This window comes from Zeus faber (genome assembly GCF_960531495.2).
Source record: "Zeus faber genome assembly, chromosome: 5".
NCBI lineage: Eukaryota > Metazoa > Chordata > Actinopteri > Zeiformes > Zeidae > Zeus > Zeus faber.
Genome location: NC_137192.1, coordinates 22501014 through 22517074, shown reverse-complemented (window position 1 = coordinate 22517074; position 16061 = coordinate 22501014). Strand labels below are relative to the sequence as shown.

Sequence of the window (16061 nt, the reverse complement as noted above, 5' to 3'; positions counted from 1 at the left end):
TCTACACCAGCCAAGCCAAGCTCCACCATGGACGCTCTGCAGGAGCAGGTTTCTCAGCGCCTCTCACTCTCCTCTGTTTCAAACCACAGAAGTTGTGAGATGATGGAAAATAGCTGGTATCAGAGAACACTTCGCCTGGACACCAGGACCCCCATGAAAGCTGTGCACGTGATAGGAACGGCTCTGAAGGTGAACCTGGACAGGTAAGACAGGGTTAGGGTTAGGGTTACAACAAGCAGTCTGATCTCCACGCAACAGGCCCTGCAAACATGCCCAACCTCAGTGATTTTTAGATATAAACACTGTTTTATGACATTTTATGTGAGCTATTTTTTGATACCCCCAGGTTAAAACTCTAGTATGTATATGTATGTGACAAATAAAAAATCTTGAATCTTGAATCTTGAGTTATGTCATCCCGTGGGAAGAGAGAGGGCTGGAGAGAGTGAAATGCATTTTTAAGTTATTGCTTTTTTTTAAATTATTTGAATTACTTATTTTGTATTATTATTTGTATACATATTTGTATGAATATTATGGGATATAGAATTATGACACTACGTCTAGTGCAATAGTGGATGGCCTCGTCCAAGGAAACGCAATGTAGTTCTCCATATACACTGTACACTAGATAGATAAATATTATACCTTTTCCCATCTACGTATATATTTCTAAGCACAATGTTTAAACATTTGTTTAAACATGTATGTATTTATAGTTTGTACATGTATTTTAGTTTATCTTCACTGTACATCACTTTGCTTGCTTTGGCAATGTTTATGAAAGAGAGAGAGGGAGGAGGGGAGGAGGGAATAGAGAGAGAGAGGGGGCGAGCGAGAGAGAGAGAGAGAGAGAGAGAGCGAGAGAGAGAGAGAGAGAGAGAGAGAGAGAGAGAGAGAGAGAGAGACAGGGGGGGGGGGGCGGGGCTGCCTGACCAATCCCCACCTCCGGTTTTAATCCTACCTGCAGCCTGGATTATCAGATGGACGCCGTCATGCACACTGGGCTTTGTCCACTTCCTGGTGGCGACGGTTTTGCAGCTCTTTTGTTTGCATTTCACATAACAATAGGCCAGCCATGACTCGCCCGAGGACGCTTAGAATAGACTGCCATCAAAAAAACAGTGTTGTATATGTGGTGGGGACGACACTGGCACTGAACATGTGCAGGTAAGACATAAGTGGAATGTTCTTGGGTCAGTCAGTCCTTGGGTTTGCGGGTCAATCCTCACAAATGTTTTGTGACATATGGTTGTACATCTCTTTTGATGAATGCGTAATATTACTGTCCACAAATCGTTTTCCAAATGTGTAAAATTATCTAAACCAGCGTTCAAAAAGCACATGTGTATTTTACATGTCGGTAGATTAGACAGAGAGAGAGAGCAAATGTAAACAAGCACAAAGTCTGCAACCACCAATTCTGACCCTGGATCCTGTGGGCACCGTATGGAAATACGAGCTGTAAAGATAATTTCGTCCTCCCTTGTCATTTGGAAAAACGTTTTTCGAGAGCTATGAATTCTGCCTTGTTGTTTGGACCCATCATGTGGGATGGAAGAATGCCTCTGTCAACGCACTTCCAGTACTCACGCACGCACGCACACTCACACACACACACACACACACATTTCATAAAATAAAAGTTTGTTGTTCAGCCAATGTAATTGTTAGCACATGTTTTCACAGCCAACTGAAAGAAAGTCTGTCTTCCTGTTTTCTGCCTGCTCCACACACACACACACACACACACACACACACACACGCACACACACGACTGTGTTCATTGTCACTTGCATCCAGTCGTGATGGTATCGGGACAAATAGAAGCCACGCCCCTTTTGTCGTCCAACAGAGTCACCTTTGTCTCCTCAGAAAGATTTTATTTCGTACGACCCCGTGTCTTACAGTATAAACACTGACACTGGACAAACTTAGAAAAACAAACAAACAAAAAAATGGAACGATATCACTCACTAACAAGCATGGGTCTTCTCGGCTCTTTCACTTATTTTGGGATGGTGATTGAATTTTAGACTCAATGGAAAAAGCTCTTGCTCGTTGCCATTTTCGCCTTCGCGGTGACAAAGAGAACAAATCCCCCCACCGACAAACTCTCGTCGAACGAACCAGGAAGAGCGTTCATGAAACCGCATATCCAGATTGAATAAAATCCCACCAGGCTACTTCTAAATGTGGACGCTCGGACTACAGTTTGTGAGTAAGACTCCAACTTTAGAATCCAAGCCTGCTGCTCACCACCTGCTGCTTGTTGAAAGGTTTCTGAGTGACCTCTCAGACCGTGGCCTCCTCCTTCCCAAATACCCTGTATCACACCATGAAATGTAGAGATTGTCACAGTGTGATGTCACAGGGTTTACTTTAATCAAAACGATAATAGTATTAGTGAGGAAAATAAAATATCACCCAAAATGTGTTGTGTTACAAGACCTAAAATGTTTGAGGGAGTTTAATTTGTCAAACTAAAGTTTTGGTCTATTATACTATATTATATTATATTTTATTATATTAGAACTACAGTATATCAACTACTATATTGATTTATTGACATTTTATATGTATTTCTACCATTTTTTCTACCATCTGACATGCATTACAAAAAACATTTCACTGAACAAATCCAATCTACTACAGAAATTCTATATCTCAATTCATTTTATGACTATAGGGTGGTATTTAATTTAAGCTTAAAATGGTTGCATAACTTTCCAAACAAGGTATCAAAATGACAATTTTCAAATCGATCCGGAAACGCAAACAGTAGAATTCTATCGTATCAGAGATTTTTGTTGTTGTTGTTGTTGTTGTTGTTGTTTTTGTTTTTCTCAGCATAAATCATAAAATGTCCTCTTTGTCATGGTCGCAGGGGAGCCCCTCCCAGCTCCAGATTCTTCTCTGTCAGGTGTGGCCCTAATGTACAGTTCAGAGTCAGCCCAGCCCCTGAGGCCCCCCATCGTCCTTCTCCCACGGTGCTCACTGGGAACTCGGTGCTTCTCATCACCATGGATCATGCCAGCGAGAATGAGAATGACAGCAAGGTAATTATTTAGACAAGATCCAACTGCTCCCACACAGGAATGTATGGGAAATCTGAAAATTTTGCTGCGTGGAATTCACTGGAAGTCCTGTTATCCGACACATTATGCAAATTTGGAATTTGGATGACTCTCAACAAGAACAAATCTCTACCATTTCAGCAACTAGTGCAGTGCCCGTTCAAAAACATATGAAATACACTCTCACCGAAAGAAACACACCCAAATTGCACTTTTGGATAAACTCCCTGTTTTGCTTGTTTATTCAAAGTTTGTTCATATTCCACGTGTCACGTGTCCGCAGCAAACATGCCAGTTCGGAACAGGCGATTGCTTTCACAGGAAGCCCCGCCCTGTTCGCTTGTTTATTTAAAATGTATTAAACATTACACGTGTCGCGTGTCCAAATTGCACCGAATTTGACATGGCACGTCCTACACCCACAATTGTGAAGTAGATCGGACGAAAGGCTGTGGAGATAATCGGTGGTGCACTGCATTGCACTGCTGCCTCACAGCAAGAAGCTCTTGGGATCGATTCCCACCTGGGGCGCTGTTGGCACCGTGCTCCGGGCGGGTTATCTCCCAAATAAGAGCCTTTCTGTGTGGAGTTTGCATGTTCTCCCCGTGCTCACATGGGGTTTCCTCCACCTAACGTCAGTAAGGATCCCCACCAAAAACATGCACACATCATCGTCTGACCCGTGATGAATGAATGCTGCCCACTGCTCCTGGCTGCCCCCCCGGAGGAAGGACAAGCCAGGATGGGTTAAATGCAGAGGCCTCATTTCACCGGCCACCATCCATCCGACTCTAATTATGTCACCATTTTAAACGTAACAAGACACAGAAACACACACACGATTCCAGTTTTAACATATTCTAATCCCTGGGAGACATATTCCATGTTAGTTCACAGACACACGACAAGTGAATAAACAAGATGAACCAGTAAAAAAAATGTAAACACAGCACTTTGCTCTGAATTCATTTTGTGCATGAACATATTATATTCAATGATGTTATTATTTTTTTCAGCTATCTGTCATGTACTACAATGATGAGGAAGAGGTTTTGGGAAAAGCAATCCTGCATCTGACAGCTGTCGGTATGTACAGTATCTGACTTTTTACCTGAAATATATGCACTACTTATTTTATTTGGTACTTTAACCTGGTACTTTTAACCTAAACCTTATCTAAACCTTACCTTTTGATCATTCAGAATCAGAATCAGAATCAATACATTTATATACTGTATATGAGGAAATGGTCATGATGCCTATTTTTGCGTTTTGCTACAGACAATTGCCAGTAAGAAAGTAAAAAGCTTTAGAGTAAAAAAAAAAAAAAATATATATATATATATATATATATATATATATATATATATATACACACACATATATATATATACATATATAAATAAAAAAAATAAAAAATACAAATAAAATCAAACTATTATAAAAAAAATATAGAAATAACTGCCGAATATACACACATAGCTGAAAAATACAAAAAAGAAAAAGTAAAATATCTAAAAGTATATTGAATACACTAAATGCAGTTTTTTGCACTGGATTATTGGTATGGGTATGTAGGGTATAAATTATAAATAATCAAATATTACTATGTCCTCACTAAGGGCATACGTAGCAATAAAAATAACCTAATGATTTGAAATTGATCCAGAAGTGAGGGTAAAAAGTAATAGAGTTTTCCTTTTTAGTTACTCATTAACTCAGTTTTACTCAGTGACTGTGGGATGAAAGAACAACAAATGGTTCTTCCCGGTGCCCGGAACGGTCCTCACGCTTATGCTCCGCTGCCAGCCAACCAGCAGCGAGACGAGGAAGCGCGTGAAAGCAGGTCAACATGTCGCGCCTTTTTGTTTTCCATTCCAGGGAAACAGGGAGAAAACAGACAAACAAACAGGCACCCAGAGGAAATCACCAGCCCTGACTTGTACAGAGGTTTTTAACTCCCTCCATCCAAGACGTCGTCATCCATAGAGAAAGCTTTGGAGTAAGCCCTCTGTGGTTTATAGTTCAACCATCAATTATCTGGGTCACAGTTGAAACTTGATACGCTCTCACTCTGTCTCAAGTATGTGAGAAACCAGGTGTGATAACTGAACGGTTCCTTCAGGGAAAATCTTTTACTCATCTACTGGATGTAACCTTCCTGTTGTACATCCAGTAGATGAATAATGGATAACTACGTCTTCCCACAGAGATCTCACTGGACGTGGACGCTGACAGGGATGGCCAAGTGGAGAAGAACAACCCAAACAAGGTCCATTTCAACATAAGCTTTTTATTTGTTTGGAATACCTGCATTACAGCAGGCTGTATCTGACCGACAACATGGAAAAACCTTCTCTGTACTGACTCTCCATCCTCGACATGTTTAATTTCCATCATAAAATGCTCTCATAGAAAAATTATTCTAATTCATAGAATGAATATAATTAATTACATAGATTTATACATATAATCCTGTACATTTATACATACATGTACATAAAAACAATTAGGTATAATCAGAATTTATACCGATACCAATAACCTATCCTGTGCATAGGATCTCATAGTATATTATATTATATATTTGACTATTGTTGTTTGGCTATTTATGTATATTTTGCAAAGTGCATTTTATTTTAAACTTTACTTTTATTCTAGTATTATATTTTTTCCTCAGACTGTGAAGTTTTTTTCTTGTAATGTAAATCGTCTGTAGACACGCACCAATCCTCACCGGGACAAATTCCTAGCACATGTAAATGCACCGGGCAAAATAAAGTCATTGTGATCAATGATTCTGACTGAACCCCTGGATCAACCTGTTTTTCGACAGGGATGCTGGACGTGGGGCCCCGACGGACACGGGGCCGTCCTGCTTGTCAACTGTGACTCGGACCAGAGATACCTGAAGAGACGGGACTGCGAGCAGAGCACAGTGTCCACGGTGTCTGGTAAAGGCTTCAATCCAGTCAACACACACACACACACACACACACACACACACACACACACACACACACACACACACACACACACACACACACACACACACACACACGGTTTCCTCTCATGTCTCGTCAAGACTTCGGTCACCACCATCCAAAGCATGTGCATGTGCGTGCGTGTGTGTATGCATGTGTAGTGTGGTGTGTTGCGTGACAATAAGATATTCTTGTTCTTCTTCTTCTTCTTAATGGCATCAGGCATAACAAAATAAAAGTTTGTTGCTCAACAGATGAAATTGTTAGACCATGTTTTCACAGCAGGTTGACAGAAAGCCAGCAGCAAAGACACACAGACACACACACACACACCAGCCATATTTATCATATCTATCTAAATGTCGTAATAAAAGGCAGCAATAAATTGCTAACGACACACAGTGTTAAAGGTTGCTATAAGGTTCTCAAACGTCTGCTGCCTCAACACACACACACACACGCACACGCACACGCACACACACACACACACACACACACACACACACACACACACACACACACACACACACACACACACACACACACACACACACACACACACACACACACACACACACACACACACTATTCACATTTCCCTTTGAATATTTCCTTGTTTGCAAAACAATAGGATGTTATGTCCGTGTGCAGAGTCAGCAGATCAGAGTGGGATTGATGTGGGTGACTGGTTAAACAGCTGAGCAAGCGCAAGATGTCGACCGGGCGGGTGGGTGGTGGTTTGGTATGTCCGTATGCGGTGGAAAGACTCGACTTCAAAAACAACAATAAAGACAAACAGAAAGAAAGATCAGCAGCACAATGCAACACAGTCATTATGTCAGATACCTCTTAATTCTGTTGACTTATTTGCCATCCATGTTTGGCGTCAACATTAGAGCGGTGGATAACAAACACACAATCTCTAAACCGATCCACATACAAACGCATTTTGGTTGTGTATGTATATTCCATATAGCCTAACCAGACTTGTCCTCGGGCCCTAGATCTGAAGGACATGTCTCTCATGGTTCTGCGGACCCGAGGCCCGGCTCGGCTTCCAGAGGGCTACAAGCTGACCATGCACATCTCACAGGGCGATGCAGAGAGCATCCGGGTGTTCCGGTCCACATCCTCTGAAATACACAAGAATATACTGAGTGAGTCAGGCATCACATTGAAGACTTATTACACTACTATTGTTACTATTATTACTATTATTAACAACAACAACAACAACAAAAACAACAACAACAATAATAATAATAATAATAATAATAATAATAATAATTATAATAATAATGATAATAACAATAACAACAATAATAATAATATAATACTACTGCTACTACTACTACTACTACTACTACTACTACTACTACTACTACTACTAATAATAATAATAATAATAAATATAATAATAATAATTGTTGAGCACCTTTCATGCACAACATCAACTCAAACAACTCACAGTGCTTTATGTTAATAAAAGGCGATTCACATAGTATTAATAAAAAAGCGAACAAGCAATTTGCATAAATAAAAATAAGTTATAATATATCATAATATATAATTGTAATATGGTATGCTTCTATCGTAATATTATACAAAATTTCGATTTTGGTCAACAATTTAGACCTTGAGGGATCACGATCATTCTTCGCCAAATGATTTTTTAAATCATTATATCTCTTAAATGAAGATTCAAGAGGTTTATTCGTCACATACATATACATACTTTCATACATATAGTATATGCAGTGAAATGCTGTTACAACGCACCCGGAGATTATGCACAATAGTTACTAAACCAAACATAATAGCTAACCTATTAATTTAATAATTATAATTATAATTATAATTTACAATATATTATATTTTATATAATGATTATATTATAATTATATTATTATATTCAACTTCAACTCAACTATATTCAACTATTATATATATTCAATAATTCAACAGAATGATTATTGATTCAAGATAATTATTGGAAATTATTATTATTATTATTATTATTATTATTATTATTATTATTGGAATTATTATATATTTATTTATTGGTCTCAAATTATTAGTACTGTACAGTTATTGTTGTTAGCACTACTGCTGATATTATAATGCCATTATTATTATTATCGTTACTATTCTACCATATAGAAATATTTAAATATATATGCTAGTTTAATATGTTGGCTGTTTTTTCTCCAGCAGAAAACGTCTTGTATAGCACGTTTGTGAAGCAGCACCCTGAGGTGCTGAGCAGCGAGGTTCTGTCCCAGGAGGTTCCGTACCTCGGCGGCGTTTCGGAGATGAACTTCTACGTGGAGGGACTGAGGTTCCCAGACAAAGACTTTGACGGCCTCATCCGCATCAACCTCAGTCTCCTGGAGCCCATTTCCCAGGTGAGACTGTTACATTTAAACAGCATCTACTGAGCCACGAGGCACGGCTGCTCTGATTATGTGGCACACACACACGGTCTGAGCGACACCAGCATCTCGAATCATCTTTAGACTCTTTTATCCTAAAATGTGTTGACATGTAAACCCTACGCCTCTTGCATTAAAAGCCCCAAAGTGAGTTTGTAGGGATAATAAATTGTTTGCTTTTAATAAAAAAAAGAATTCCGCCGACATTCAGACACTGAAGATGTCACTTGCCCCCCACTGAAAAAGCAAACAAAATAAAAAAGGTTGAATGCATATATGCTTAAAACCAGATTAAATTTGTTTAACTTTCACTACTGTAGAAATATAAAATTGTTCTGAAATTTAGCTCAAAACATCATTAAAAGGGTGTCAAAAAAAAGTCCTAGATAGAATTTGCGGATGCCTGTATATATACAGTACAAATACAAAAAAGTTGTTCAAGATCATGATGACGTGACCAGGTACCATATTTGGTGCTTCTCCTCTTAAAGAATTCACAAAAAAAACACTATGTGTGGATCAAGAAGGTGATACTTAACAAATTGCATGCAACAATATCTATTCTCGTTCTCCCGTAATAACATGTAACATGACATCATAAATAACAATAACCTAATGTCAGAGCTCGTATTGAACCAAAACAATTTTCACCCCAATAAACAACATTATTGCTGGAACTCATTAGGCGTTCTCGTCTTTTCCCGTGTTTGGGGCAGGGTTTCCCAGAAACCCCCATCTTCACAGACAGCGTGGTGTTTCGAGTCGCTCCGTGGATCATGACGCCCAACACCCTCAAGCCCGTGGAGGTGTTCATCTGCAGGTACCGCTGACTGGCGACGGGGCCAAAATGTAAAAAGAAGAACGCAAGGATGAAATGAAAAAAAACACGTGTCACGTTACAATATCACATACAGTAGATCATGATTTATGTACCCCTTGCGGTAAAACATGATGAAGTACAGTAGTGTATTTTTTAAACTGTTTTTTTCCCCGCTTTTGCAGCACGGTTGATAACTACACCTTCCTCAAGGGGATGAAGAAACTGGTGCAGGGCAACGGCTACAAACTGACGGTGTGCACCGAGTACATGAACCGGGGAGATCGCTGGATGCAGGTGACGACACTTAACGATCTGCATGAAACCCCAAACACACATTTTGTGTCTGAAAGGGATTTTTGGCCCGGAGCTCATTTGGCCGGTGCCTCTGACCGGTGGCGGAGACATCCTGCTGCAGTTTTAGCCGTGTAAAAATAAGAAAGAAAGAGTTAAGATCTGCAGAAAGTGTTGAAAAGACGAAAATGATAAGTGTCGTTTTTTTTTTATTTATCATTTGTGCTCCTCGGTGTGCTCAACAGAAATTCTCTAAAACCTATTTTGGATAGAGAGGTGTTGTCACAGCTTCGTCAAATATTTCAGTCCCTGCTGATGATAATATGCAGGTGTAAAGCATCAGGACAGATATTTGCTGACACAGTGTCATCAATTAAAGTCACACACTGTTGTTTGAGAGTCATTGGTATTGAGTATTCAATACCAATAATTGGAGAGATATGGTAATCGAAAATCATTCGCTGAGGAATAATTGTGACCATTCAATGTCCCAATCTGAACTGATGACCCATAAGTGAAATTGAGCACAATACCTAATATTAACTTTTATTAAATGTATGTTGCCTTGTGTGTTAGAAACCAAAAAGAAAAGCGAGGAAATATTTATTTTGAGACATCGGCAAGAGTTGTTTTTTTTTTTTGTCGTTTTTTTTTTAAAGGTACTTTTCCCTTTCATCTAGGACGAGCTGGAGTTCGGTTACATCGACTCTCCTCACCAGAAATTCCCTGTGGTTCTGGATTCCCCCCGTGACGGCCCCCTCCGGGGCTTTCCCTACAAAGTCCTGCTGGTGAGGAATGGGAATTACGGTGACCAGGGGCGTCGCGGCAACTGAAAAGAAATGACGAGGCAAAGAGGGACTAAGCCGCAGATAATGACATCATCTGAATGTGTGCCAACGACCTCTAGAAAGTCTGTGGACGCCTTTTAAACCAACCGAGTTAGATATGGAGACGTGATGTGACACTATGAGACTGAACGTGTCGCTCCTTTAAAGCGAGGGCTGGAGTGTTGCTTGATGGGGCGCTTTATTGTCATTTATCTTTCAATGGGTATTGGGCGGGTGGCCATTTTGTTATTTATTCACCAAATTATAGATAGATACATCATTTGTCCCCAGAAGGAATTTGCGGTGTTGTAGCAGCTCACATCAAAGCAATATTAAATATGAATAAATACGAATAAAAATAGAAAAAGAAAATTGGCAACATTCAATAAATCATAAAATGGATGAAAAAATAAAAAATAAAAATGCAGTGTACTATAAACCTAAAAATAAACTACAAAATACAAATATAATAGAAACATTTGGCAATATAGACTTATAAACCCCCAAAAAAATACAACAATTACCCTCTGTATCAACTGAATCATCAATTACATTTTGAAGATACAAATTCTCGTAAAATGTTTTCTCATGTTTTAATATAAAACTGCGAAACATGTAAGTTAATCACTGAATAAAAGAGGGTCTTTTGTACGGCGGCACGACTTTCCGGTGGTGCCAAAGCTCTGGTTCCGGGTCTGAGCCGTGTCCCTTTGTGCCTCCTTTAGGGACAGGATTTCGGGCACGTGACTCGCATAGCCGAGCATGTGAGCAGCCTGGACTCGTTTGGCAACCTGGAAGTGAGTCCTCCGGTCAGCGTGAACGGGAAGAACTACCCCCTGGGCAGAATCCTCATTGGAGTGGCCTTCCCCACGTGAGTCCCTCAGCGTCGTCGTGCTTTCCACCTCGGAGCGCGCGTGACACGTCCTTGAAAAGGTCCCCATCAATTGATCCTCGTTTTTTTTCTCCCCAAAATGCTGTGTGTCCGTCACATTGTCGTTCTTAACACAGTTCTGTTTATTCCCAAAGCACAATGCAGGGACGCAGCATGACTAAAGTGGTCCAGGACTTCCTGTGGGCGCAGAAGGTCCAAGAGCCCATCGCGCTCTACTCTGACTGGCTCTACGTGGGTCACGTGGACGAATTCATGACCTTCGTTCCAGCACCCGACAGAAAGGTCAATATCCTGGATCAAGACCCAAACAGGAGCAAGGATAGAGATAATACAGATGAGGATCGGCTGCCAGGATAGGAGCAATATCCCTTTTTTTTGGATGATCCTTTATCTTTAATTATATAACCATTGGCTATAACAGGAGCAATTTCTATAAATAATGAAAGTGGAAATCTGTAACATTATTTATTTATTTATTCCATATTCCATAAGAAGTGAAAGGCAGCTACGGTGAATTTGATAAACCAACATTTTACCAGGTTGGGGTCAGTAAACTGTCGCTATGGATGAACATACAAAGAAAATAACACGTAACATCCCCACCACCAATTGTTTTAAAATACATTTCAGTCATTTTCTCCAACTTGACTTTCACTGAAGGGTAATCGATTTGGAAACACTGTTTTCTTGTCCACGGTTGATGCCCACTAAAATTCTTAACTGCCGTACGGTGTTGTATTGCATTGATGGTGATTTCACGATGTTATATGTGTATAGGATATAACACGACCAACGTTTTGTTTTAAAAACTACGCAGGGCTTCCGTGTGCTGCTTGCCAGCCCAGACGCCGGCTACAAACTGTTCAGAGGTTTACAGATTGACGGGCACGGACAAGCCAAAATGTTTGAGGGTAAACAGTGAATCATCTCTGTCTGACTGAACTCGACTTCTGCATAAAAGCGCCTGGACGCTCACTGTCCAAACACGTTCCCTCCCCTAAAAGGTCTCGGAGAACATGAGGAGATCACGGTGAACGAGATCCTAGCTGACAAAGTACTCCAAGAAGAAAATAACTACGTACAGGTAGCGCATGTTCGGCCTGAGGACATTTTAATGCTTTTGACATCACGTCCTTATTCTGTCAGTCTCAGATAGGAGTTATTTAAAAAAATATACAAATTATTAAAAAAAAACAACTGTCGGTCAGTGTGACTGTATCTCAGCTGTAAGTGGAGTGAAATCAATTGATAAGTTAAATTACATTAAGTTTGGGATGAATTTATTTCATTTGCCTTAATATTTTATTTACCTATTGTCAGTGGAAATATATGACAATATTATAATAATAATTCGTATGATTATAATTGTTTGTATTGTTATTATTATTGTTTTTATTATAAATAATAATAACAATAATAATAATAATTATTGTTTTATTGTCATTATCATTATAATGATTATAAATAGTTACCAATTATTCTTACTATAATAATAATAATAATAATAATAATAATATCACTGTTGGTGAAATCCTTGAAAAGGGCAATTTGCCACAAAATCCAAAATTGTGAGTCCACCCTGTGATGCGCTTCTTACCTGCCGCTCCCCAGGGCTGCATCGACTGGAACAGGGATGTGCTGAAGAGGGAGCTGGGCCTGGACGACGAGGACATCATCGACCTGCCCATCCTCTTCAAACTGTTGGAGGACAAAAGAGCCGTGGCCTACTACCCCGACATGGTGTGGCTCAGACGTTTATAACGGATCGAAATTGACAGATCATTTGCGCTTGTCATATTCCCCACTGAAATTTATTACACTCTCAATGGAGGAGCTCTTTGAAGGATGGACCGGTAAGATCAGTCATTCTTGGCAAAACACTGCCAGCTATTTGCGGGCAACAGGAGTTTCCGCAGCAACCCTCATTTCAAGCTGCAGACATCTGTTTTTTTGTCCTGCTTTGTTTCCAAAACAAGCGCGTGGACCTGACTGCCTGCATTGGAACATAATATTTATGCAGCAGTCTAAGTTAAGGTGCAGCGTTATATCTATCAGCAATTCAAATTGCCATCCAAGCATTACAGTATTCAAAGAACAACAATCAGAGCAGCATGCTATTTTTATTTGGGAGACGAGAAAGGGGAAGGCATGAGTGAAACGTACGCTAACCACCGCCCTCCCCCCTGTTCCCAGGTGAACATGATCGTGCTGGGTCGAGAGCTGGGCATCCCCAAACCCTTTGGGCCCTTGGTCAACGGGCGCTGCGCCCTGGAGGCCGAGATGTGCTCCCTGATGCAGACCCTGGGCCTCTCGTGCACGTACATCGACGACTTTGCGTCGTACCACAAAATGCTGGGGGAGGTGCACTGCGGCTCCAACGTGCGCAGGGAAGCCTTTGACGTCAAGTGGTGGAACCTGGAGATGTGACCTGAGAGCACGGAATCGGGGGTTTGGAACGACGGCTGGCGGGAAAAGTTGGGGTTAGCAGGGTGAAGTCATGAAAGGACGGTACAGGTTTGCCGTTTTTTTTCGGGCCTTATTAAAATTGGGTTCCATCATTTATAATAGAACACGTTACTAATGAGAAACACACAACTCCGTTGCAGCTTCTCTCCGTGGTGAAATGCGGTCAAATGGGGGCAAACGTTGAAGACTTAAATAAAACCCATTTAATCTCCCTTTCAAAAAAGGCAAACTCACAATATTGGATTTTCATCAGGTTTTTCAGGTTGTTGTTTATTTTTATTTTTGCACTTTTCACAAGACAGGTCTTTTTGGCAAAATCTGCACAAATGCAAGCGACTAGAAACAGGAAGTTATAGACTAGAAACGGGAGGTTTTGCCGCTCCTACTGGCGTTCTCTGGATGTACTGGGGCAATTTAAAAGTAGTTTTGAATAAAATGTGATATAACTGTTATTTATATGTACACTTCCATTACCTCGACCATAATGTAGTAAAGTAATACATCGTTCAGTGGGACTGTGCTATGAACAGCTATAAATGATGGAAGCCAACATTTATAAAGCCTGGCTTGAAATACAGCGAACCTATCCTTTCACCAGGGGGGTTTCAAACCATTTAAAAAAATAAACCAACAGAAATATAGAAAAGATCATATTCTACCTATAGTTGAAGATCTTATTAACATAGTGTCAAAGTAATTGACATGTACCATTGTGCCTTTGGGGGTTTGGTTTGTCTTCTTTCTTTCAGTTCATGTCTTACTTACACTTCTCTTTCTGGTAATGGATAATTCTTAGCTTGGAATAAAATCACCGAACAGAAAAAACATTTCAATAATACGAGGCAACAGGATAGAAATGATTACAGAGGGCCAACACTTTGTTTGTACCTCCATTTTTTATTAGATTTTTGTCAATATTTTTGTCTTTATTTACAAAACGATGAAAAGCGGTATTTACAAACAAGGGTTTAAGCATTCTCTTTAAACGAGCAGAATTACAATCATCTCAACCGACGCACAGATGAATGGAGTCACATTGTGATATGAAGTAACAAGGTGGAACCACCAGGGGGCACTATCCAAGCACCGACCACCACAGGGCCGCCTGGGAACAGCCCCAACGTGATGCGTTCAATAACGTTGGCTTGAATGCCCGTCACACACACACACACACACACACACACACACACACACACACACACACACACACACACACACACACACACACACACACACACACACACACACACACGCACCGCTTTGCCATTATGTTTTCACCCAGTCTCTATCTTTTAACCGTTTTCCTGCCGGGGAAAACTTTCCAAAGTTAACTTCAAAAACATTTCACCTCTCGAGGAGCTCAAGCAATAAATCGATTTTCAAACTCAGACCTGGTCTACTTTGCTTGTGTTTAATTCATTTACTTCTGAAACGGTTGAAAATAAAGGCTGAATATTCATAGTAACACCCCACCCCTCAACAACAACAACACCAACAACAACAACAACAACAAAAACAAAAAACGCATTTGAAAAACCTCAGCCCGTTTTGATGAAATCAAATTTCCTGTGGCCGGAGGTCAGAGGTCAACTCAGCATCGCCCATTAATTGACCCGGATATGTATCGTCCAATACAATACATATTCAGTTTTACATTCAAGCCACCAGGGGCCGCCGCCCTCCTTACTTTTGAGACACAATCACTGTAAAGGCAACTTCAAGACACGGAGTCACAGTGAACATGACATGGAGCGACGGGTTAGGGTTTCAAAAACGCAAGCCATCGTGTATCCAGTTTGCAAATGTAGTGCTTCATGAAACGTACGTATTACACATAAAAATAAGGAAACTGGAGGCTTTTTTTTTTTTTTTTTTAGAGCCACAGCATTTCAAGACGTTGGCTGGTTCAAAAAAAAAAACAAAAAAACAAAAAAACAAACAAACAAACAAAAAAAAAAAAACACAAATCACAACACCTCTATGGCAAGCATGGCACCGGTGTATGAGAGGTTTCCTCCCTTTTTTTAAAAATTGTATTTATTTTTTTGGCAAGCAGATTAACACCATGCACAGCACTGTTTGTATACACGCCCGTACACACACACACATAAGATCAACAAGTGGTTTATGGTCAAGAGCACTTGGAGACGACGGAGTACGTGACCGTACCAGGGCTGCGTCACGGCAGAGGAGAAGAGAAATGACGGCTGAAAACAGAAATCCGTCGGGATCGCCCACGACACCGTTAAGTTTCACCAATTTACAGGAAGGG

General features: G+C 40.3%; 1 protein-coding gene across 1 annotated transcript; it reads left to right on the top strand.

Annotated features, from left to right (window-relative positions):
- Positions 1–26: 26 nt before the first annotated feature.
- On the top strand, positions 27–15040 carry padi2 (peptidyl arginine deiminase, type II). Its single transcript, XM_080001378.1, has 16 exons — positions 27–203; positions 2888–3059; positions 4094–4163; positions 5288–5349; positions 5914–6031; positions 7066–7218; positions 8273–8466; positions 9210–9313; positions 9496–9607; positions 10285–10392; positions 11157–11302; positions 11458–11605; positions 12141–12234; positions 12328–12407; positions 12935–13063; positions 13517–15040. The coding sequence occupies exons 1-16, from the start codon at positions 28–30 to the stop codon at positions 13748–13750; spliced, it is 2100 nt and encodes a 699-aa protein (XP_079857504.1). The 5' UTR covers position 27; the 3' UTR covers positions 13751–15040.
- The last annotated feature ends 1021 nt before the right edge of the window (positions 15041–16061 follow it).